The sequence below is a fragment of the Haemaphysalis longicornis genome, unplaced genomic scaffold, assembly GCF_048455015.1.
Source record: "Haemaphysalis longicornis isolate Haplotype H1 unplaced genomic scaffold, Haemaphysalis longicornis Haplotype H1 scaffold_9, whole genome shotgun sequence".
NCBI classification, from domain to species: domain Eukaryota; kingdom Metazoa; phylum Arthropoda; class Arachnida; order Ixodida; family Ixodidae; genus Haemaphysalis; species Haemaphysalis longicornis.
The window spans coordinates 93,479,900-93,505,822 of record NW_027526460.1 but is presented as its reverse complement, the minus strand read 5'-3'; the positions used below and the strand labels follow the sequence as shown (position 1 = coordinate 93,505,822).

The 25,923-nt window shown below is 46.8% G+C and overlaps 1 protein-coding gene across 1 annotated transcript in view; it reads left to right on the top strand.

Moving 5' to 3' along the window:
- The window catches only part of LOC144153311 (uncharacterized), a 72,751-nt gene that overhangs the window by 6,671 nt on the left and 40,157 nt on the right, over nucleotides 1–25,923 (top strand). The window contains exons 4-6 of the mRNA XM_077684962.1: nucleotides 5,449–5,510; nucleotides 10,225–10,370; nucleotides 15,671–15,821. Of these exons, the coding sequence (XP_077541088.1) occupies nucleotides 5,449–5,510; nucleotides 10,225–10,370; nucleotides 15,671–15,821 (359 nt within the window). The remainder of the gene's footprint in view (nucleotides 1–5,448; nucleotides 5,511–10,224; nucleotides 10,371–15,670; nucleotides 15,822–25,923) is intronic.

Here is a 25,923-nt window from a genome sequence, read left to right as displayed (position 1 = left end):
GTGCGGCAGTATCTGCTCACAAAGAGAAGGGAAATTGCCACCTTTGCAGGTGCGTTTCTTTTCTAACGGCAAAACCGTCAGCATGGTGGTGCTTAGATGTGAAAATGACGCAAACGATAAACTAAAATTTTTTCAAACTGCAAAACCGTCAACATGGCACCTAACTGTGCAAGTGACGCAAACAATAAACTAAAATCAAAATTTCGTATCTTTTTTTGTACAATCTTTTTTACCTTGTTTGAATGATGCGTAAAACATTCTGTCAGTCTCTCAATTCCCCAGGGTAGAAAAACGGCAATGCTAGAAGTATGACAAAACCCTTGAAAAAAAAAAAAGAACCAAACACCCAAAAAGTTAAAAAAAAGTTATACATCACATTCCCCTCCCCTGAGGGAAAGAGAATGTTTGACAAATGAGATGTTGCCTCAATGACAGTGGCTTTGTCAATATCATCTGGCAGTGGCTAGTGTGATGTGCATTCCGGTGAGAAACATTTTTTTTGAGAATACATGCAGAATACGGCCACGTGGCAATCAATAGTTTGAGGTGAATTCCTTATTGCAGGTGCACCTCAGAGGTTTCTGTTCTTTTAGAAAAAGAAAAAAAAAACTGGGCCCTTGCGAGAATGTATCTAACGTGGCCTTGCACACGTTGCATGCTTATAATGTATGCAGAGGTGACTACCGTTTTAAATCAAAAACGTTTGAGCAACTCGCATCCAGCAGTTGTTTATAGCCAACATCTCTGCCTACCTGCTTTGCTCATAGAGTGAAACCTAGATCAAGAGTACGTGCATACGGTGTACATCAAAGCACTAGAATGAATGGTTAGAGTTAAGCAGGACAGATTGGGCCTCATTCATTGCAAAACAGGCACTCTGGCTGCTTTTCCGAGAAAAGCAGAAGTGTAGCGTAGAGAATAGACCCTATGCAAAATGCGCCCCGCCATCTCACGTCGACTCAGGTAACTAGGTCCGCCATTTTGGTACGGTCGTTTGAAACCGAAACCAAGTAGCAAAACATAGAAGGCGGCCATTGACCGCACTTGTCGATGGACTACAATGCCGTAGCATTGTTGCGTGCCGCAGTGCACGCAACGAGGAAATACCAGTCCAGATGGAGAAAAGGCACGTGAAGTTCAAGTTCCACGCTCTTGAACGAACTTTCTGACGCGAACTACGCCGGCGCGAGCAACCTTTGTGACACGCTGAGCGCGTTGCGCTGGGAGCGAGTATTTGTCATTGGTTCGCTAAGCGCGGGATTTCGTAGTCGCTGTCCGGATGAAAAATACAGCTGCGTTGGAGTTCCGTGGTTCAGCCTTTGTATTATAAATGAAGCCTGAGCGTGCGTCACCTATTTATGACTGACAGCGGCGCTCGAGCGGGGAAACAGTACCACACGTTGTCAAAATTAGGCTTTATTTCTTCACTCGTCCCTGTGGCTCTACGCCCGCTTCATTTCATTGTTAAATGGTACCGCTTAGCCCCTACACGAGCCTTTATCTTACCTAGGGCTGTAAACTTTTCTTGCCGCACTACGCCGTCACGGCGCGGTTGAAAATTTCCTCTGTGGCGGGCGCGCACGGTATCGGAGTATGTTGTTAGTTTCTTTTCGGTGCATTTAGCCGCCTGTCGTTGCGGAAGTGGCGTACACTGTTTTATGATGATCTGACGTTGGAAAATTCGAGTTTCTGCACTTGGTTCCCGATTTGCCAGGCTGACAGGTTTGTTTACGTCAAGTTAACTTGTTGCCCATTGTCATTTCAGCCGCGATGTATTTACTGTCGAATATTTTGCGACTAAAATACACACTCACTCCTCTAGTTTGTCACATACTGCATGCATGCCTCCGACGTAATGATAGTGGCCATTGATGTAGGTAGGTGAGGCAATTTTCAAGTTTTCATCAAAAAAAAAAAAAACGGCCTGAGTTGCATCAGTCCACCGCGCATCAGCTTGAGTGGTTTTGCTTTTTTTGTATCCACAGTGAAAATCCAAGTAAATTAAAATACTTCGCTGATTTATAGCGCGTGCAATATAGCAAACTGTGGATATAAATGGAACAGCATTCGCGCACCCCTGCATGCAGCGGTCTAGTAAACACGACATTGCCCAGCCTCTGCGTGCTCGCGAGATGACCACGGCGTGATGTTGCTTGAATGCTAGCTGGTAGCTCATAGGTGACCCTCCAGGTGACATGCCAGTCCTCGTTTCTGTTACTGTGTGTGTGTGTGGAAGGGGGGGGGGGTGAGGCCAGCAAAACTGAGGCAAAAAACCCATTCCAAAGGCTACCAAGTTTTCTCCCGAGCGCTTGCAAGGCACTTTATTGCTGCTCGCATTGCTCCTGCACTCGACGTGCGCCGAACAGACGCATTGGCAAGGGAAGGGAGGGGACATTTTCTTGCGGGCTTCTCCAGTCAATGTCTTGGACACTCGCTGGCTTGATGCCCTGCTGTCTCAGACGTCCCCACTGTTGTGGCAGTTGTGCACGCAAGCTCCGGTGGCGCCTCTTTAAAACCTTGGGCTTGCAAGAGGACGAGTACAGCTGCCAGGATGTGACTGCATGCTCCACTGCAACCCGCCGGGCACTCGCACGCTACCTCCACAATCGCCCCACTGTCCGTCTCAGAGGGGAGGCACACAACATAGGGCCGGTCAATTTTTCTCTGGGAGCGAAAGCAGCTGCTGACCACATGGATGAGGCCCAACCTGCAAGAACAGAGAGAGTAACAGTAAATAGCACTCAGGGAAGAACAGGACTAGTCCGCTACAGTTTATGCTAAAGGGACAGAGCAGAAAGCAGTGGCCGCAAGGAACATCTCGACTCAAAATGTCCAGATTTTGTATCTTGCTTAACACTGTTGCAAGGGCAATAATCTACACCTCAAACAGCAATGATGTCAAAATTGTTTTTCAAGTTCGAGCGTGCAAGTATCGCTGCATGATTTGTTAATGTACTTTCAAGAGAACCTCACCGTGGGTAATGATACCAGTACCCGCATATTCGTGTTCGTCATAACTTAAGCAAGCAATATTATGATTATCTGGAACTCACTTCCAAAACCTTTCCAGATAAAAAGGTAAACATTCTGGCTATACCGATGACCCATCGAATTAAAAAAAAAAATTTAGTTCAGTGAGTTCGAGCTAACGAGGTTTTACCGTATTATCTGTTCGGGCACACTCAAAACATGCGCTTTAGAAGCTACCACAACCACCCCACTGCCAAAAAAGGACAAGCCAGACCCACAAACAGATTTTTGCGGCAGGACATGCGCAATAAATAATGAAAACACACACAAAAACGAAAATTCAAGGCGCATGTGCACTTTTGTAGTTGACTTCGCCGCAAAGCACGAATGCTTTGCGGCAAACGCGCGGGCGGACGACCGTCACGGAAAACGGCCGCAACCTTTCCGTAAACATCTTCGCCAAAAATCGTCCCGTAAATTCGATGTACAGCATTTGAAAATACCTAATCCACCCACTAGCGGTACGGTCTGGCGATTGTCGCTTTCCTCTTTCATGGTTACTGCAACAGGGTCCCCGCTACGCATTTACATGGTAAACAACGGTGAACAAAGTGCTGTACAAATGCTCATACCGGTTAACTCGCGTCAAGGAAAAAACAAAGATTTACTTACTGCGAGTCGCACGTGTTTGTCCGCACCGATGAAGGCGAGCAATGCGGCTCGGTGGCTAGGCGGCATGCGCTGCTGCGCTGGGCTCGGATGGGTCTTCGGCGCGGCACCACGAGTGGTGTGAGTCCTCAGACACAGTCGGCAGCGCAGACGAGTCCTTCGTCCACAATCCGTGGTCGGGACCCGAAAAACGCAGTCCAGTTTGAGCCATACCGCGTTACCGTCACCTACTCTTCCACAGTAAACAATGCGAAACTTCGCAGTCGTCGCCCGTACCAATATGGCGGACGGTCTTGTTTACGTCAGTGTTGCTGGATCACCAAGCAATTTCGCATAGGGTCCATTGCTACTTATTCTCACGATGCCTAGGCTTAAAAAAAAAATAACAGATTACACATGATGACAGTGTTGATGAGGAAAAGGTCTGCTCTCATTGTCACAGCGCACTCTATTGAAAGCACACAAAATGTGGCGTGAGCTTATGTGCGGTCAGTTTTAGTGAACAAGGAGATCACTGCTCTAAGGTCTCAGAACACCCACATCAGAAGATCAAAGTAACCTTAGTGGATGGCCAAGAGGTAAAGGATGGCACTTACTGTAGGCTTAGTAGTGACATTTTTAGTGTGCTTAGAGTGGGCTAGGCTATTAACCCTTTGCCTACCGTAGACGAGCTGAGCTCGTCCAGATGGTTTGTACCACTCCCACCAAAGACAAGCTACAGTCGTCCATACTAAAACAAGCGCTTTCGCGCTATTGCAGTCAAGCTACCCTGAAATATGTTATTTTATTTACCATGTTAGTCATGTTCATCCTGTTGTTTATTGTTGTAGATTAATGTGAACCTGTTTTATCCATTATGCACTTGTTTTGCACTGGTTTTATCTATTATACAAAAAAGCACAAAAAAGCGCCTGAGGGTATTTTGCAAGAAGGCCCCAACATGCAAAAAAGCCCTGACGGCGCTTTTTTGCAAGAATTGGCGGCTATGCAGTGAAGCCATCTTCAAGCACTCTTTTTTTTTTTTTTTACACAAATAAAGTTACGAACGTCATATCATCGAAATTAATGGTGCAGGGATAATCCTTCTTAGAGCAATCTTTTTTACACACTTAGGGAAAAAAGGAAAATTATTTCATCAAAATTATGGTACACTTTTATTCAGAAAAGAAAACCTTTACAAATTGAGTGAAAAACATTTTTCGGTAGATTTGGCACATCTTTACTTTTTTTTTACATGGTGCAGAAAGGGTTAAAGGGGTCGTAAAGGGATTTTCAAAAAAAGATTGTGTTGTGTGGTTATTTAGAACTGTGGAACTTTGACAAACAAATTATGCATAACCATTTTGTTGCACAGTATTGGCAAATCGGTAAAAAAGTGCCGTTACGGTTTCACCGAGGTTTTCCTCCTCAAATTTTGAAGGGACATCTTGTTAAGAAGCCAATCATAGCTCCCCCTTGTCTGCACAACATGTCGGCATAGAGCTGCTCGCCCACAACTGAACGGGAGATGTCCGATCACTCAGTTTAGGCTGATCAACATGGCCGAACCCTCAGTCAACAAACCCTCGAATTCAGCACAAAGCTGTAATAAACTTCAAGTAGGGGCCTTGGTACAATGTGAACTGTCGTGGAGATTTGCAGCTGTTCAGTGCGTGCCTGCCTCAGTAAACTTCAGGCAAAATGTCCGGTCTCCAAGGGCCTTTATCCTGCATCGAGTTCTGACATATTCAAGTTCAAAGTAACGACTCTCAGCTGTGCAACGTAACACAGTTTTCACGTGTTCTTAAATGTCTTCTTGTTCCTCCCCAGGTTTCGACACAAGCCCCAGTGATGCGGCCACGCTGCAGCAGCAGAGAGCAGAGAGGGATGCGGTAGGCATGCGCTCGAGAAGAACTTGTGGCTGGGCCAGTTGGTGAATACTTGAGGACATGGTTTACGCCTTTGGTGCCCAAAACATTAATTATTTGCTTAAGATCGTGAAAACATGTTTATGATCTAAACGGACTACAGACTGCACAAAGATGAAGTTAGAAAAAAATTAGGTTTATTAGGACAGACAGAATGAGGTGTTGCTTCTGAGCGACGCTCTGCACTTGCTGCTCCATATATCAGTTGAGCAAGAATGCTATCTTGATCAGCATCTACACATTTTATAATTCAAGTTGAGTCCGTAAACCTAAAGTTCGCATTACCATTTGTAATAACGACGAAATTGCACAATTTCGCTCACCTGCCACGAGTCCATTCAGCCTGGCGGTTCAATGCGAGCACGCATGAACAACTCTGGTATTTTAGTGCACAAAAGTACGTGCTGCCCTCTCTATTTTGAATTTTTGAAGGTCCGGGTATCCTCATCTGTCAACAGATGACGTTAAATGTCCGAAGATCTAAAAAGTGCGGAGAAATAAAAAAATTGGGTTGCTACTCCTGTGCAACACTGGGCATCAAAGGGTTAAGCTCTAAAATAGACAAACAGATAAAAGGCGACAGGAGAAGTGCCTGTATATGTCATTCCACCTCAGTGCAATTAAACCGGTCGTTAGTAGGACTTGTCCTGCTGCCTTTCATGTATTTGTCTATTTTTACTGTTAAACCTTGTCCTCAGGTAGGCATGCCTTGTAGAAACGGCTGTCTGCCATCCTGTCTCATTTGTACGTAGGATATTTCCATCTTCTTAATATCCTGCACTCTGATGTTTTTGAAAGTGCCTTGCTGTTGTGGTTGCATACAGAGTTATGTCTCCTGCAATGTATGCGTAGCTTGTACGTAACACATAATTTGTGTAATATGTATCCCTCAGCACTTCTACGGCAACAAACAACGCTTTATTCACTAAAAAATTTAACAATTAAAAACTATATCTCTAATTCATCGCATGTTCCATGATGTCAGCAATGATGTATTAGGGGCAGGTACTGAAAACCGATATAGTATGTTGACTGCATAGCATCTAAACGCTACAATCAAAAAGGAACTGGGACTGAGGCTGATGGGAAGCCATGCCAAAACATGCTTGGTTATTACCAGCCTTGCTAGATTTAGCAAAACTTGTTTTGGGCTAGTTGGTTCACGACTTAATGTGGAAAATATTAGGGCGCTAAACAGACGCGGACGAAGAGAAGAACAAAAACATACCGTATTTACTCGCGTAATGAACCCTTCCCCCCACTTACCTTCCTGAGAATTTACTTTATTGTCACTTTGAATAAAAATGCAACGGGAATATGTTTTTATCTCATCATGGTTGCTGATCCCTTAGACCATCTTAGTAACTTGATATCGCGCTACAGTACACGCAGTAATGCTAAAAACGCATTCCAACAAAAAGAAACCTCAACAGTAGCAAGAGACGTGAGCGTGAATGCCGTGGCTCACAATTTAAAAATTGCGCGCTTGCGGAGCGCCACCTTATGAACCCAAAACGAACCTTCTTGCGCCGTAAAAACGTTCCTGCGCGCGAACAAACCACTAAACGTACTCCGCACTCCTCTGCTCTTGAGGGTCCGCAACTTTGCCATCACGCTCATGGTTTTGTTGTTCAGCTGTGTTCCGACCTTTTTTTGTGCTCCTAGTGCGCGCCGTACGATGGGCCAGTACATGAGCTACACAGCCGGATTTAAACTTAAGCTGGTGGAGCGTGCGTTGATGCACATGGAAACGGCGCGGCTGGCGGCACTTCGTATACACTACGGGCGAAAACAAAGTTTTTGGGCGGGGAACAGGGATCGCCGTGTGTTTCGTGGGTCCAAATAAGGGAAGTTTCCCGGTGTCAGAAAAGAAGTTTTGGAGTGCCTTGATAGCCCGCAAGATGGTGCGCTGTGGGCCGACAACAAACGTGAGGCGGCAAGCGACTTTACTAAGGAGGATAGCTCCATGGCGAGTAGGGACCCACTAGCATGTTGCGAATAAAAAAGAAATTTTATTACATAATTACCTACGTGTTTTTACGAATATGGCAAGGTTCTGACAGTGCTTCTCTCAGCAACTTTATTGTATGAAATTTCAACCTTTATAACTGTTGCAATTTTTTCCCGCATAATGAACCCTCCCCCCAAATTCATGCCGAATTTTCTGGAAAAAAAGTGGGTTCATTATGCGAGTAAATACGGTACACGAGCGCCAACTTCCAACTGTTCATACAGGAAAAAAAAGCCTATTTATACATGAAACCCATGTACGGATTATGCAGTGTTAAGGTAAATTAATAAGAGTAAAAGGTGCTAGCAACAGCCTATTTCAAAAGAACATTGGCATAGACAAACAACACTGTGGAGACATGAACTGAAGTTCAGTACCCTAGACGGTGCAGTGATGTTACTCGATGACTGCTCCCATGCTCATTTAGTCCCGCTCAGACACCTATACGTGCCGTATTTTGTTACAGTTCATAGTAATCGTTTCTTGCAACAACAATGGCTATGACTCGACAAAACAGGGGGACGTAAGTGGCAGTGTTGCTTTTGCCAGTTGGCCAGTGCTGGGGCAGACATGCCCAGTGCATCCGAAAATTGTCTGCATAACAGCATTGGCCAGTGGAAGTCCATATGCAGCTGTTTGGAAGTATTGGTTAATCAACCATTGTTACTGCGATGGAAAGAATATGCACTACATTTCAAGTGTAAATGGCTCATTCTGCAAGCTTATATAGTCTCAATGTAGCTTGCGTTTGATTTTGTTGGCCTCAACCAATTGCAACAAGCGGCCCATAATATGTCAAAAGTTCAGTACAGGAAAGCAGCTGGTGGGTCGCATGGCTATGCTCTGGTTTTCTCATTACAGTCGAATCCACTTATAATGATACCGCTTATAACAATATATCGGATATAACGATGGACAACGATTGCACCGTCCAATTTTGTATGCTTTCTATGGTAAAATAACCCGCTTATTACGATGCTCCCGAGCCGCGATATCGGATATAGCGATTGAATCCGCTTACCGCGCGCGCCGAAAATGCGAGCTGCCGCCGGCGCTGGCGCCGGCACTCGGCGCCGACAGCACGCGACGCGCCTTGCATCCCGTCCACCGCTCAGAAAACGAGTCGACTGCGCCATGCGAGAGGAGGAGCAGCTTTTCTTCCCGACTCCCCTCCCGGAGCCGCTGCTTTGACCTCGTCCGCGCGTCCGGCCGAACCAACGTTCGGCTGGTTCGGCCAGTTCGGCTCGCACTGCTCGCAGCTCGGAAGTTTCCCTCGCCTTTTCTGCGCGCCGAACTGAGTGCTTTTTTTTCTCCGCATCTGCCTCCGTTCAACGTTTCACCAGTTTCACTGCGGAGTCGGACTGAACGTTCGGACGCCATGGCCGATTCGCCTGCGGCGCTTCCTTCGCAAAGTTGCGCGCCGTCGCAGCAGAAAAGAAAGCGCACGGCAATCACTCTAGAAGTGAAGAAGAACGAATGATACAGTCCCTACGGGACTTCATTTTCGCGAAGGACCTTCCGCTCAGCTATGTGGAGCAATTAGATGCTCTCGAAAAAGATGTGCGTCAGCTTCGCGTGAAGCAGTCAAAGCTGACTGACTATGGCTTTTCTGCAAACGAGTAGTTGCACTACCTCACTTGCATGCTAATAAAATGTTTTGATCTCTCTTGTGGTTTTTTTTTCTCGACCCGCTTATAACGATTATCGGTTATAACGATGGGATTTTCTTGGCACTTGGATATTGTTATAAGTGGACTAGACTGTATTTACGTAGCTTATATGAGTAAAGTCTACATTAAAAGTTGATGGCAGTGTTATTCCAACGAGGCAATCTTTTGAATGAGCCAAACTCGTACTGTGTGTTCATGGCCACTTTAATGTCCCAAGCACTGCTGGCCCCCTTACTATTGGTCATTTGTGGTTCTTACACAGCAACCGTTGCAACAGGTGGGACATTAAACACCTTGCAACAGCAACGTGAACTACGGTGGCATCACCTCTCCACTGAACTTGAGGAACTCCGCTGAACTTGAGGAGTTGCCAGGAGCTGCACGTTTCTCCCCACACTCACACTCAATCATTCGTTGTATCCAACTTGCAAGGGGCCTTATGAGATTTCCCCTCTTTTATTGCATGCGGGCAAAAATTTGACTCTACATGTATCACTTTAAAATCTACCCTCTGTAAGATGTCTGCTATGTGCATCCTGTGCCCATGTCCTCTTAAATATGTCTTTTTACTTTTTGAACTAATGACAAGCCCAACAACTTATCCCTCACGAAAAAATAATACAGTGAAAGCTCGTTAATTTGCAGTTCAATCATTTGCATTTATGGGTAGTTTGAACTGTAGGATTTGATCTGGCCTACTCCATAGAAGTCTCTGCAAGTAAGCCTTTTACGAGAAGCAAAGCGTTGTCATGCCGTACTGCTCCCTGTAGTAGTGTGCTGCTGTTATTCTTCCTTTTCCTTAGTTCAAACTTTCATTAATTCAAGCTGAGAAGGAATCACTGTGCAGTTTGAATTAACGATCTCTTACTGCAGTTCTGGTTATGCCGAGATAAATTAGGGCGAGTTGGGTATCAAGCTTGCAGCTGCTTTGGCCAAAGTGCGTTAACGACTGCACGGAACTGCCTCTTAATCACCTCAATGTGGGGTGCCCATGCAGTTCAACCTGAGGCAGTGGTCTCCGGACGGCCTCTTTCCAGACTTCTCGCCGAACGTGCAGCCCCTCCTGCACGGCGCCCCCATGTCCGCACAGAGGCACCGGGCCCTCTCCTGCCAGCTGCGCGACGAAATCATACGGTTCCTTGAGTGAGCACCCTGCCTTTTCTGTCTCTCTGTGTCTGTCTTTTGAAGTCTGTCTTTTAAATGCTGGGGAGCTTACAGCTAGAGCTTCAGTGGCATGTAACACAATCATGACACTCTTTCCCGCGGGCAATGTCCGAGGTGGAGTATGTCCGAAACACCATTGCTCACATAAAATGGGTGTTTCAGGGACCATTAGTGTCTTAGCTATTCTTTAATGTGCATGGTACGAAAGACCAAAAATGGAGATGTAACAGCGAGGTGATTTGCTAACGGATGTAATACTAATGTTGCTTTACATTGTTGCTTGTTGCTTTACATTTTACATTGTTGCTTTACAACATTCCATGTAACCTTAGGAAACAGCGCGTCAAAACTTGGGCCAAAGAGAAGGCAGAGAGACACGAGCGCTGACAAAAAACTGATGCAATTTTATGAGGTTTCGCAATAAACAGATGAAGGATTCAGCGCAATCATACGCCGGTGCGAGAAAGGAAAACCGAGATAGATGACGCGAGCTTAAAAAGCGGCGTTGGCTATAGTAGGAGATAAAAACACACAAGCTTTATTTTTACCCGACCAAATACACAGTGTTCTGCTCAAAGAGTGCCACAGAAGGCGAACTCACGCATCCCTCCCCCCTAATGCCTCAATGGTGGAAGCCCCGCGGGTTTCGCGGGATTGGGCGTCACAATAACGCTTTAAGATGCGGGTTTTATTGAGCTTCGGATAGCAATTTTTTCAGTGTAAGGCACAATTGCTTCCTGTTCCTGTGCGGATGTTATACACGTGCTCACGAAGACGGTCGTTAAAATGGCCCTAAACAGAATTCCAAACGTTGTGATTTTACGTGCGCAATCGCTGGAGTACTATCCAAGGAACGTCCTGCCGCAAAAATGGTTTAAAGGAGTAGTGACACGAAATTCCAAAGCTCAGATAACTATGTAAAAAGCTTCTTTGGTATATGGAGGTACCCCATCGGAAGTTTAAACCATAACCGTTCGATAGAACAAATCAATTTTAATCTCTGCGCACACGAGAAAGTTCATCCGCGCCATCGAGCAAGTTCATTGCGTCATCTGTGCTTCGACCCAAACGGCTGATGTCAGGGCTCCCATGATGTATCGAGGCGGCCGCGGTGCTAGCAGTTGACACGTGCTTTTCCGCCTTTTGCACACATCACAGTTTTTGGGACTGATATCACGTGCGACTGCAACCGGTCTGGCTGTTCTGGTGCGCGTGCGCACCCAGACCGGAATCGGCTGGGGTGCGACGAGAACAGTGACGTCAAATGCACTTTCCCGTCATGGCGGCTGCCTCGGTGTTCGCTTCTCCAAAACCGAAACTGACTCAAATAAACGAAGCTTTAAGTACTAATTTTTTATACCGCGTTCAGCAATCTAATGTGCCATTCTATGATTAGTGGGCTCGTAGGCAGCTATAGCCGCGAAAAAAACGTACCTAACACAAAAATTCCAAGTCAGTACTCCTTTAAAAGCGTTGACTATTAGCCGAGTTATCATTCATTAAAAAGGGCCACCAATAAGACCTGGAGCTTTCTCCCTCTCATTGCGCCTCCAAAGCATTGTGGAAGCTATGACGTCACTGACCAGGCGCAAGACCATCTAGAGAAACATGGCAAGGCCCTTGCTGGTTCGAGATGTGCGCAGCCATTGGCTTGGATCGGCGGTACGTCACGCATTCTTTTTTAGCAGCGGGCGTTCATGCTCGTCCTCTTAGTGTCGAATGGGGCTGGTTGAACTGCGGGGGGGCCGTACTCACCTTGCGTCGGCCGTGCTCGCGTCGGCACATTAGTTTTGGAATAGGAGAAACGAGTGTTCCAGGGCCAGATGGGGGGTCCCAAACATGACATGCTCGCTCACGACAGTAATTGAAGATTTCCACCGACGACTAGCGGCCTTCAAGCATTTCCGCATGTGGCGCTGTTGCGGTGAACAGGTCCCTCCGAGGTCGGCAGAGAAGGCTTAGCATTGCCGCAGTTATTCAGTCACTGCTTTACGAAGCCGCGCCGACAACAATCCCCAGCACAATCTTTCACTGCACTATCACCCTCTCTCACGCATTTATGAACTGATTTTCAGCAGAAGTCCTGCTCTGGCGGGTGGTGACAAGCTTTAGCTGCTGCAGTGTATGCCATATCGTACACACACCGCACAGTGGGCTCCTTGTCGGCTGTGCAGGCAGATGCTTGCCGCGGTTACATGCAGCGGCATTTCTGCCTGCACAGATGCTCTGTATTTTTCAGCGTTATTCGTAGCTTTTAAGAGACGCGCTATACCTACAAACTCAGCTAAGTTCATGTGACGGATGGTGACAATCGAAATTCGTCCCTACTAAGATACGCCATGCTGCCGGTGCCAAGCCGCTTGCCGGAACCGCCGAAACGTGCTCCCGCGTTTTCCTTGGAGCCGGTAACACTAACTGGCTACAGCATTTAAAGGGGCCCACCAATAGCGGCCCCGTACTGTTGAGTGCTTCGTACGTCATAGAAGCTGCGTCAGAGCGAAAACTTTTACGTCAGAGCGCGGCAGAACGGCGACGAGGATTGGTAGATAAAGAAAGAGAAAAAGGATCCTTTTTGCCTGTTTGTGTGGACCCTGCTTTACACAAAGGTGTAATATTTGGAATATGTTATCGTGAAGGGATACTCTAGCGATTTTGTGATTGGAATGGGTACCTTCGGAAGCTTAATTAGGGCCCCTTTAACGCACCTGCCACTCTGGCCCACATACACCCACCTGCACGAAAGTGGGATCTCGTACACTATACAGGGCGAAAAGCAAAAACAACCGCGTGTACGATATTTTGGTGCATTTCAAAGATCCCCAGGTGGTCAAAATTAATCTGGAGCCCTCCACTGTAACGCTCCTCATCGCCTGCGTTGCGGCGATCAATCAATCAATCAATCAATCAATCAGTCAATACACTATAGAGTCCTCACATTTTGCATTAGCATGCTTCGTCCCACATGTAGCCCTGGGACCATTTCCATCATTGACCATGGCACACAAGGAGGCTAATTTGTTCAGCGCTGAAAAAACTGTCCGCACTCCTACCTTGTCTCTTATCTTCTTCAGGGGGTGCGAAACACCGTGCACCCCCTGGCCTCTGGGTCTCTGGGCCTTTGTACCAAATGGCCTCTGGCACACTCTTGCGACCTTTTTGTAGTCCCGTTCAAAATTGCCTGTTTCAAAACGGCTTCCGTGGAGCTGCGCAGCAATGGAGAGGGAGGGATGGCTGTCCAAGCTTTTCCTCATCATGTGAAGGCAGGAGCTAGTCACTGCATTTTGTATGGCTGCCATGGCTATCCCATGTTTCACTGCCTTCGAGTGTGCCGAAATGAACGGCAGGAGTCTTTTTTGTGAATGTGGGGAATATGTCCAGCACACGTGACTGCCGAAGGTTAATTCCAGGTCTAGGAATCGCAGCTTCTTGTTTTCTGGCCTCTTGCTTGTCAATATGAAGGTCGTCAGAACAGGTGAAAATGCCTCCAGAAGCTTGTCTCCTTGGCTTAATGGTTCGCCACGTATCTTGAAGAGCACGAGGTAGTCATCAACACCCCGGAACGTTCGCTCTGCTGCCAGGTCAGGAAGTATTGATTGCAGACACCTGTCAAATACGGCAAGTAGAAGGTCACTGAGCACGGGTGCTATTGAGGAGCCTATGCAGACTCCTAAACTTTAAACGGCCAACTTTCATTATGCACAATAGTAAGTTGTTCCTCCAACGAGAAGGATTGTGCATCAGCTCGTTGATAGCACCCGTGCTTAGCTCTCCTCAAAGCCAGGTTTTAAATGGTCCCGGCTACTAAGTTCGCTGCACCATGTATAGGCCACGAGCTCAGCACGGAGGGATGCTGCTGAAAGTCCTCTAGTGGCATGTTTCAAAAGCATATGTGGGTCGCTCCAGATGGCTTGTCATTGTCGCTGCATCTATTTGCCAATTTCACGGTTACCCTAAGGTGCTAGCATGTACCTGTTTAGCTGAGTGTGCACATATGTAACAGTGCACAGCCCTGCACTATTCTAATTTTTCAGGGTGGCTCACATTCACACAAAAAGCATAGATGGCTTTTGAGGCTTTTGCTGTTTGTAGTAGCATGGTTGTTGCGCCTGCTGGAGAAACTTGCCAGTGAGAATCAGCTAAAGAGACATCTCATCCCTACAATAAGAATTCCAAATGAAGGTGTGATCATTGCGACTGAAACTAAAGCAGATACGTATGTGGTGCGAGGCTAAGCCAACCTTTGATGATGTTAAAAATTATCAGGTCTAAACAAGGTTACAACAAATGCACCTTCATCCAACAGTGAGTGTTAGTGGTCTGCCGCTGTCACCACTGGCACTCCTGAGGGTGAAACACAACAGGACCGCATCCCTGAAGACCTTTGTTGACATTTGAGCACCTTACGCAGCCTCAGTTGTTTTTTGGGCATTTCCTGAAAGTATTATTTGTGTAGACATCACTGTAACCATTTCTGGAGTGTGCAAACACGCAAAAGCAAGTGAGAGAAAGCCAAAACACTGCTTAGGCGCCTATACCAACCACTCAGCGGTATCCCCACTCACACCATGGAAATGCAGAAGTAGGCAGTGGTAGTCGCGCAGCTTACGAAGCTTATAACATCATTTATAACATCAGTATCATCAGTATTATAACATCATTTATAACATCAGTATTAAAACCTTTCAGCCCTGATTTTTTTATTTCAAGCAAAACAATGTTTTCTGTGTGTTTTCCTAAATTTAAGGGTCCCATAAGCCCACAAATAAAAGATATAGCTGGAAGTGCAAATATTAACATATTTATTAATGAGGCAATTAATTGGGACATCTGGAAATTAAAATTTTTATGTTGAAGAGACACATCACTTTTGCATATTTTCCTAAACCTTATGACTGCATGAACCTACAAACAAAAAAGGAGCTTCATAGTGCACATATTTATAGATTTACAAGCTTCAGAATAAAATTCTGAGCACCATTTTTTTCAGCCTCAAGGGCGTAATTTCGTCTTCACCGGAGCTGCTTCTTCTTTGTAGCGTCCAGCTCCACTAAAATGAAACAGTGATATCTATCACAACAGGCATCATTGAAGAACAATTCCCCAGAAAACTAGCAGTTTTGGTTTCGTTCCCTATGCGCTAGAGGAACTTTTAGGTGATGGCATCAATTGTGGCATCAAAGGGCCGAAAGGGTTAACTTCGTGAAGGATCAACAAACAGGATAATCTTGTCGTATTGCTCCTGTCAAAACTTTTTTTCCTTCCCTTTGTCCCGCGTGCAGCAAGCACAAGCTGATCCAGAGCAAGAACGGCCCGACCAAGCGGCAGAAGTACTGCGCGCTGGGCCGGTCTCTGGACGTGCGGTATCCGAACATGGTCTGGGACCACGCCAGGCCGGGCACCAAGATGCACTGCCGGGAGAGGAACAACTGGGTGAGTGGAAAAGTGCATGGTGGCAGCACCAGACACGGGAGTGTTGTAAGCTGAGCTACAGCCGAACCCCGCAATAACGAAACCGCCGCCAAGAAATTCACTTTTGCGGGAACTTATTTGCCACGAGAATGAAACATAAATGACCGGAAAATTTGCCACAAGCTGAAAATTTATTTCCAAAAGTCGGTTATAGTATTACTTTGCAGACCTTACCTTGCTGCGGCTTCACTGCTCAGCTCTCACACTACAAGAAGTGCTTCATTGCTAGTCGTCATGTGTGCCTAAGAACAATTGGATCATGTCAAACGCATCCAAACATCCCGGCAGGCTCGCCTTCTCAGCATGCCTTTCTCCTTGGTCAGCACCGAGTACATCCGAGCATGCAAGTGAAGTCCAGCTTCTTCTGTTGATGAACTCTTTCAGAGAAAGGCACCTTGTTGCTCCAATGCTGTCCCCAAAACTAAGTGACCACCGCTTTGTTGACGTCCAGAAGGGCCACAGCTGCCACTGTTTTGTTTTGCGTGTGTGCCATTAAAGAGTGGCCTACTTGCTTTTCAAAATGGTAGAGCGAGCTGCAGGCAGTTGTAAGCTCATCGACGCTATCCTGCCTTCCTCCATTTGAGCCGCTGACTTGGACCTTATCTTGTAGCAATGAAAACTTCCTCTTTTGGGCTCGGTGGAGGCATCTTACTGAGAGGAAATGTGTCGATCGCTGCACGCACAACAAACGCGCGCTTGCCATTCAGCGGTAGTGAGCTGCGTAGCCCAAGCCAAAGCTGGGCGGTCGCGCCGTGAGCTAAGGCCCCTAAAATTAGTAATTTTAGTGGCCTTGCCATGAGCCGCCATGCGTCGCCCCCTGGTGATGTCACTACTAGGGCTGCACTTTCTTTTTGTAAACAAACATAGTGGTGGCCATGCAAGCTTATGTTTATGCACTTTGAGTTATGCACTTTGAGCCCGAAAAGTTTATGCACTTTGAGCCCGAAAAAAATGCAGTTGAGCACTTTTTGGATACTGGTAGCCTAAAATGGGTAGATAAAACGCCGACCGGACTTGCAGTGAATTTCATTAACGCGGGATTGCTTTCCAAAAATATTTCGTTGCCACGAGATATGAAATACATGGGCGTCTATGGATGTCACCGGGGATCCAAAAATATTTCGTTGCCGCAAGAATTTCATACTCATGAGATTTCGTTATTGCGGGGTTTGTCTGTAGTTGTTACTGATTAGCCACGTGCGAATATTTGAAATTTTTGAATGCTGAAGCAAATGTTCGGGATTCGACTTCGGCTTTGAAACCTATTCAATCAATATCACTGTTTGCTCTGTATTCGATTTGGCAAACATAGTGACTATTCGCACATGGCTAGTACTGATCCATGATGAATAAAAGTGCAAAAACTGGACGAAGAACACACAAGGGGAGGACACAAACAAGCACTGTTTTTTTTAATCTCTACTGTTTTTGAAAAAAGAACATAAATATACAAATGTCGCACCCGCACAGAGCATGCGTGAAAAAGAGAGAAAAAAGGAACACACTTGCTGCTAATGTAAACACCTTTGCTGCAGCGCTTGTTTGTGCCCTCCCCTTGCGGGTTCTTCGTCCAGTTTTTGCGCTACTATTCATCATGAACCAAGCACAACTCTGTCTCGTTTCTCCTCCCTGTCTCTCTCTCCTTGCTCTCACCATCTCCCTCTCTCTTCTTTCTCACTGTCATTTCTCTCTCCTGTTCTCTTTTTTTCTATCTTGCTATCAATCCCTCTGTCTCCCCCTCTTCCTACCTACCCCTCTCTTTCTCCCTGTCTCCCTCTCTTTTTTTACATACTAGTAGGACATATTAGTAGAAATTACGAAGAAGGAATGGACGTGGGCAGGACATGTAATGCAAAGGCAAGATAACTGTTGGTCATTGAGGGTAACAGAGTAAATCCCTAGAGAAGGCAAGCGTGGCAGGAAGCGACAGGAAGTTAAGACGAGATCAAGAAGTTTGGGGGAATAAATTCGTCACAGTTAGCACAGGACCGGGGTAATTGGGGTTAATGGGAGAGGCCTTTGCCCTGCAGTGGGCATAGATAGGCTGGTAATGGTGGTGGTGGTGGTGATGATGATGATGGTGATCCCCCTCTCTTTCTCCCTGTCTCCCTCTCTCTATCTCTTTCTATCCCTCCCTCTCTCCGTTTTCTCTATATATCTTTCCGCCTTCTGTGTCTCCCTCCTTCACACCCTCTTTCTCTCCTTTCTCTCCCACCCCGCCTTCTGCTAGTTGTGTGTCACTGTGGTTTCATTTTATAATTGCAGCTGTCAGTAGTTTATTGTTGGAGTTACTTTTCCCGGGGAGTGCGTGTCTCTCATCGTGTGTCTATTCGCCAACACCACGGCACACGTGCCACTGAACACAAACCTAAAAAAAATTATAACCTCTTCCCTCCGGAAACGGGTGCACGTGTAGCTTGACCTCAGTGGAAACGAAAACGACTAAAATCGAAACGCAGTGACTGCAAAACAAAATTGAAAATGCTTCAGCCAAAATCAGAGTGCAATGATTGAAATGAAAATGCAAAACTATCGATCGACCAAAACGAGACCCTTTTCATTTCACTGAGCTTTGCTCGAACGCAAATGTTTGGTGTACGTTATTGTAGATCAGTCTTGTTGGGGACGTTTACGTTCTTTAATGGCTGCCTGCTATTTCATGGAGCGAATCACGTGCGGCCTACCCATGCTGCACCAGAAGGTGAACTGCACCACGGGAGCGCGTGTTGCCACCAAGTAGCTCCCATTGCGGCGTGATATAGCACGACACTTGTATGCGCACACCCGCACCAGCTGTGAATGATGAGCGAAAGCTGCACACGAAGAGCACGTGGAAAAGTTGGCACAGTCAACGCTTTATCGCTGGTCAATCCCCACGAATGGGTATGTGTGAAGCACTTCAAGGGCATCATCATTGTCATTAGAGCACGTGGGTAAGAATAAAGTTGGCTTTGAAAAGGCCAAAATCGACGTCATGATACGGAGGATGCACAAGCGAGCGCTCAGTTTGAGCGAGCCAACGAGTACAAGAAGACTCCTGCAACTAGGCACCCACAACACGGTCGATGAGCTCATTGAGGCGCAACTGGAGGCGCAGCGAGAGCGGCTATCGTCAACCAAGACAGGCAGAACCATTCTTGAGACACTGGGCCAAGGACACCGAGCCATGGGAAGACAACTGCAAGAACTCGACCCAGAAACGCGTGCAAACATACGCGTGAGCCTCATACCGACGAATGTACACGCAGAATACAACCGAGAAAGGAGAAGGGCGAGGGCCAAGTACATCGTCGAACAACACGGCGACGACCCGAGAACGAGATACGTCGACGCGGCGGACTACGGCAAAGGCAGATACGTCGCGGTCACGATCAATGCAAGAACAGGAAGAATAGCCACGGCAGCGAGCGCAAGGTGCGAGAACGCCACGGAGGCCGAGTAAATCGCCATAGCCCTGGCAATGACCGAAGCCGACTGCGACACAATATTGAGTGACTCCCAAGAAGCCGTCCGAAACCTGGCGAATGGACGCGTAAGCAGCAAAGCAATCAAGATCATCAAGAAGTCGGGTACCCGAGAAGGCCGGAGAGTGGAAGTCAGGTGGATTCCGGCGCACGCGGGCGAATGCTCGTCGCACGCACCGAACCACAACGAGAGGGCCCACAGGGAGGCGCGCGCACTAACACACTGCGCCCCCAGAGTGGAAAGCCGCCCCGAGTGGGAATCGTGGACAGAGACCAAAGATAGGGCCCAAGGTGAAGCACTAAAAAACGCGTGACTGTCCAGAAGGAAATACCCCCCGCCCCATCGGGCCCTGAGCCGCGAAGAGGCGACGATTCTCAGACAGCTATGCGTCGGTCACGTCGCCGGCGGCACTACACCGCATGTACCCAGAGGAGTACACAAGCAACCCATGCAAGGTATGCAAAAAGGGGCCGGCCAACCGGTGGCACATCATGTGGGACTGCGCCACCGACCCAGAAGGCGCCAGCTTCGAAGATTACCCGGCACAACTACAGGAAGCCATCGAATCAAGAGACAAGACGAAGCAAGAGTGGGCCATCCAGCAGGTCTTCACTGCACTCGAAAAGCACGGACTCCGTAAAGGGGCCTGCGCCTATTAGGGTAGCGAAGAAGATGCGACGACCGGCCGCGTCGGGACGGGGGTCATAACAAACCCCCGCCCACTGCAGGATCGATGTGAATAAAGTCCTTTGCAGTCCAGTCCAGTGCCTTGAAGGCTCCATGCAGACAAAATACAAGTTTGTTTTATTCGAAATATTTCGTGTTTTATTGTGCCCCCAGCGCTTGTCCGGGAGCAAATGATACCGTATTCACTGAGAAATTAATCAATTTAGGTTAAAATTTTCATTCTCCCACCAAATCGTGCGTTTTCATGACGTCTGCCATGAAATCACAAGGGTGGAGCGTCATTAGGCTCTGCAGCCTCGCTTGCCGTCAGTCCTCCCAGATGGCGCTACTATACTGAGCTGCGGACTATTGTCCGCCATTGCTTTGCTTTTGGCCGTATTTGCACCAGGCTTGTTTTTGTTACGGTAGAAAGTAATTGTTTCATGAAACGTGGTATGCTCGACAAACAGGGTCCCATAAGACAACTTCGCTTACGCCGATCGGCCAGTGGCGTGTAAGACAACTCCGAAGTGGCGGGGTGCTGTGCTGCTAAAACAAGCATAGTGCGCCCAGTACCAACCACTGATCTCCACTAGAGTTGCTGGATGGCACTTCGAGCTCTCCGGCACTCGGCCGCCGGAAGTTCGAGCGCTCGTCCCGGAAGTCGTGCAAATGGCCGCCGTTCCAGCATAGCGCATGCTACAGTGGGCTGGTTTTGCACGCATTCTGCCAAAAATGCCTGCTTGTTGCGCCGTCAATTGCACAAGCAGACCAGAGAAGTCGTCTGGGAAGACATTCCACTTGGAAGTATTACAATATTCTGTACGACGTGCGTGATACGTAGCAAAACGCAAATGTCAAATCAGTGTCATCAAGCTGTGGCTTTTGTTACACAGATTCCCTTGCTGTAAGCCGGATTTACGCCGGCGTTCGGTGGCAAACTTATACCCTATTTACACGGCGAAAGTAACCGCAGTTAAGTTTACCCGGGGTTACTAAACTTGAACCGCGGTTATCGCAAACTTACCGCGGTTATCGCGGGTTTTGGCTGTTATACGCGAAATTGCAAGTTTGGTGACCGCGGTCACTTGATTGTGATCGTAATAAAAATAAATTACCACACTTTTAACTTCACGATAAAAAACAAAAGAGAAGCAGTGTAGGCAAAAAAAAATATCCTTGAAGCAGTCGCTTCTGACCCAAATGCAATGCACTCGCGCGCGGCGAAGAGAGGGGCTTCCCCAACAGCTCGCAACTGGCTTGGTTTGCTTACCTCTGTTCGGTGTTGGGAACTTTCGGCTTAGCATCGCGCTAGATATTTGACCACCGCTACCTCTACAACTGCGAATTACAATCCATAGCACAATTTTTCACCGCACTAACATCAATTTTCTCGCATGTGGAAGTTCTTTTCCGCGATCAGATTGATTTTGAAGAGCGGCGATGCAATAAGCTGTTGCTGCCGTGGTCTGGGCCGGTTCGGGCCGCTAGCAGTGCTGTGCGGGCAAGCGCGTCGGCGTGTATGCAGGCACAGCCGACGCGGCGCCGATCGTTTCCGAGTGCTGAAAACGCTTCAGGATTGCCTGCTATATCCATTTTTGGCGGACGACGCGTGTAATTTACAAATTTAGCACGGCTTTTGTCGTAGTTGATCGGGCAGATCGGGAAACGAGCCGCCGCTGACGGGCAGTCGCGCTGATTGCGAGAACCATGCAAAGAACGCAAGCGCGTCTTGGGGACAGCTTTGGGGCGCCCGCTATTTGAGAACCTTCGTCGCTTCCGAACGCCAGGTGATTTTCTTTTTTGCCTCCGCTGATGCGCCGCCACTTGCGTCCAAACTGACTTGTGCGATTTTGAGCACTGCGGCGGCGGAAACTGCGATTAGCGTGACCGAACTGAGGTGGCCAAGCTGCAGTTTGCTTTAACCATGATTAGCGACGTAACCGCAGTTTCGTCTGTCGTGTAACGCAGCAACCTGCGGTTTTGTCTAACCGCGGTTCGCTTAAGCGTGGTTAACTGTGCCCGTGTAACCAGGGTATTAGGAAGGAACAAATGGGCTCCATCCCCAGGCAGCAGGCTCTGCAGTGACCACTTTACTGACAACTGTTTTGACAGAACGGGCGCATGAACTCGGCTACAGCCTGACGCCGTGCCCACGTTGTTTTCTTTCTAGCATAAATCCCTAGCGTAAATTTCTAGCATAAATCCCGTTCTAGCTGTGCCGTCTGCTCTCAAACCACGACCCAAGTGACATTTTCGTTCTCCTTCGCAATTAAATTCTGCTTCATATTAACGTCGCATGTTTCGGTATAGCATAACTTGCGGTCTGAACGCAATGTGTATAGCCAAGATGCAATAAAGTGAGAAAAAAATGCCAAAATGCGCCAATGGGGACGCCTATCAGCGGTTGAAAAGCGTAGCAGACGCCCGACTTTTGGGACGAGCCGTTGAACTTCCGGTGGCCGTGTGCGCGCCCGGCCGCGACAGCGGCGAAGCGCCATCCAGCAACTAAGTGGAGATCAGTGGTACCAACAGCAGTGCACATCGGTACTGCTACGTTTACGTGTGTTCTCGTAACTTTCGTTGTTTACCCCACCATTCTTACTGCTGTAAAATGAATAGGCATTACATTTAAGTGCAAACAGCTCGTTTGGCAAGCTTTTGCTGGCCTCAGCCAATCGCACAGCTGGGCATATGACATTATAGGTTCTGTTGCGGGAAATGAATTAGTAGGTCGCATGGCCATCCCCTTTTTCTAATTATATAGCTTATTTGAGCGAAGTGTGCATTAAAAGCAGTGTCACTAAGGTTCTAACGAAGCAATCTTTCGAATGAACTAAACTTGTGCTTTGTCTGCATGGTCCATTTTATTAAGGTGTTTTGGCATATGCCACCACCAACTGAGCAAGTCAGCCAATACAAGCTTTGCTAGAAAATAAATTGCCTGTGTTAATTTGGACGTTCTTGGGGATCGAAGTTTAGCCCCTCCACTTCCAAAACAAAAATCCTAGCCACTTGGCTATGATTCTGTGCTGATTAATCCCCTTAACCTACCAGACGTGGTTGCGGGATTTTGAATTCATGTGTTATATTCTGATTTATATTCCGGGGGGTCGAAAAAAAAAACTTTGTAGTGACTCGTAGGTTCATGCAGAACTGGAAACGGCAGCAGTAAACAAAAAACTCGGCAAAAAACAAAGAATTGCACGTAATCTGAGGTACCCGACTTCCTCTGCATAGGGAAATAAAGGGTTGGTTGCCTCAAACTACAGAACATAGCTGCAGGCAAGAGTTCGAGGCATTTTTGCTTCAGTGTCCACTTAGGCAAAGTGACATTGCTTGCCTTATTCGCAATTATTTCTTTTTCTGCGCCTCGCAGAGTGTCTTCATTCAACGTCTCAGTGCCACCAGAAAGACCCAGAAGTTGAGGCAGCTAAGGAAGCAGAGGGAATTGGAACCCGCCACAACCACTGAGGCCTTATAAGGCCCAAATTGGCGATGGCCGTGGGGAAGTAATATTGTGCAACCGTTACAAGCATCGTTTGGGCTCTGTGCAACATCTGACACAAACACTCGGTGCGAGCAGAGACTACAGCAAAGGAGAGACGACTCTTCTGCAAACCGTTCTCTTCACATTGTGCCAGGAGTTTCTACCAGTGAGGTGGTTCGTGACAGTAAGTTAGAGGACCAGCAGTCTTATGACGTCATGCATTGCGCTTGTTGGCCTAGCTTGAAGGGGCCATTCAGACAAAACACAAGTGTGGTTCATTCGAAAGATTGCAACGTAAACTTCGTTCAAATAAGCTACACAATTACGAAGAAAGGGAATGGCTATACGACTCGTTACCTCATTTCCTGCAACAGAACCTATGATGTCATATGTGTCAGCTCTGCGATTGGTTGAGGCCGGTAAAAGCAAATAAAAATTAGGCAGGGCATATAAGCTTGCCGAGCAAGCTATTTGTGCTTAAATGTAGGGCGCATTCTTTTTACAGCAGTAAGAATTGTGGGGTGAACAGTTAAAGTTGTGAACAAGCACGTAAACACCGATGCAGTTAGTCCGGCATTTTGCAGGCTGACACTAGCTAACACAGCCGTCGGACGTACTGGGCTTGTCTGAAACAACACTGGCCAACTGACACAAGTGGGACGGTCTCTTACGTGACCATGTTTGTCAAGTCATAGCTTAAGGTTTAGGAAACGTTTATATAGTATTGATTGTAATAAAAATATGGCAGGTGTAGAAGTTTAACCAGAAGCAAGATGTGAACACCTAAGCTTCAGCTAAGGATTGCAGTGCCATATATAAAAGTGGGCAGTTAACCAGATAATCAAACGGGCACCTGTGAAATGGTAGCCGTCGTGGTCGGCCGGCTGTATTTAGTTTTAAAGGGACAGAGAAACATTTTTTGTCGAGTATATTATTCTCTATCCCAAATGAGGGGGCATCACTTAATTAAAGCACCTTAATGAGAAACGGTTTGGTGATGATGCTCTGGAACTTTTTAAATCGAGATTTTTAGTTCTACGAGCTGTATGTGTCCTCCCAAAAATAATGCTGGCAACCATGACATACAGTAGCACGCAGCATAATTTTGTCTGTGTGCGAAACGAAAAGTGATATTTAAAAACTTGTTTTCGGCTAAAAAATGTGTGAATCACAGGATTTCTTATTCCTTTATGTGTTTTTTAAATTCACTAGTCTATTTTGCACGAAGGCGCCATCTGTTGGGATGGGAGACAGGTGAATCTGGTTTCACGTTGTGGAGGTCGGAAGTTCGATTCTCCATGGGCGCGTCCTTTTCTTTTTTTTTTTTAAGCTGCAGTTGGCGTATTTCGAAACTGAAATCGAATATTTCGGCAGAACAAACGCCCCTGACTCAGGCAGAATCGTCCAAGCTCCTTCACTGGGTCTCTTTACTGAACGCTGCCATTGATTCTGGGCGTGGAAGCTCAGTTAGCCACACTGAGAGCAACCCAGCGGCGGCGGGCGGCGTGTCTTAAAAATTTTCAAAATAGTGTTTAGAAATACATATACAATGTAAAATTGTACAAATACTTGTGTTAAAAGATTTCTAATAAGTGAATAAACGTTTTAGCAGTTACAGTGGCTGCTAGGTTTGCAGGTCACATAACCGGGACACATAGTATTGTAGTGTGAAGTTTCAAAACTACCAACCGCCACCCTTCTGATTTCAGAAAGTTTGCTGCCAAATTAAAATTATTTCTGCCAATTTGTTTATAAGTGGCTTGTGGTTACCGGATGTATGAAACTCTGGCTTTCATATGAGCTAGAGAACATATACGCGACAAAAATCGGTGGTCCGTCACTTTGAGGCTCTGCTTTTAATACGTCATTGTCGACATCACAAAAACACACGATTTAGTGGGAAAATCAAAATGTTGACTGAAAATATTTAATTTCTCGGGGAATGAAGCGTTGTTTGCTGCCGAACAAGCACTTACAGCCCTATAAAACACAAAATCTTTCAAATGAAACAAAGTTGAATTTTGTCTGAACGGCCCCTTTAAAGGGAATTTGCATTCTTGCTCTCTTGAGTGCGTCTTCAAATTGTTCAGCCGAAGAGGACTTCACAACGAGGAGCCACGTATTATGGACACGGGCATGCCTCCTTATGGACAGAAAGATGGGGTCTTTGTTAAAGTTAAAATCGTGTGACTGTTGTCGAAAGCGGTGATACCGTGTGGATTCAGCAGTGTGTGTGAGTGAAACTCACTGTGATTGTGCCGCAAAGCAGTCAATTGACGTGTTCCCAAAAGTGGGTTTTGTTTGACGCAAACCGCGATGTGATTGTTAGTATGTATGTAACCAAACGAAATGTCATCCAAATATCTTGTATAGTTATGCCGGCCATTTGTATTATGTCGTGTTGTTGTTATTGTGCAATTTTGAGATAATTCCTGGTGTTGA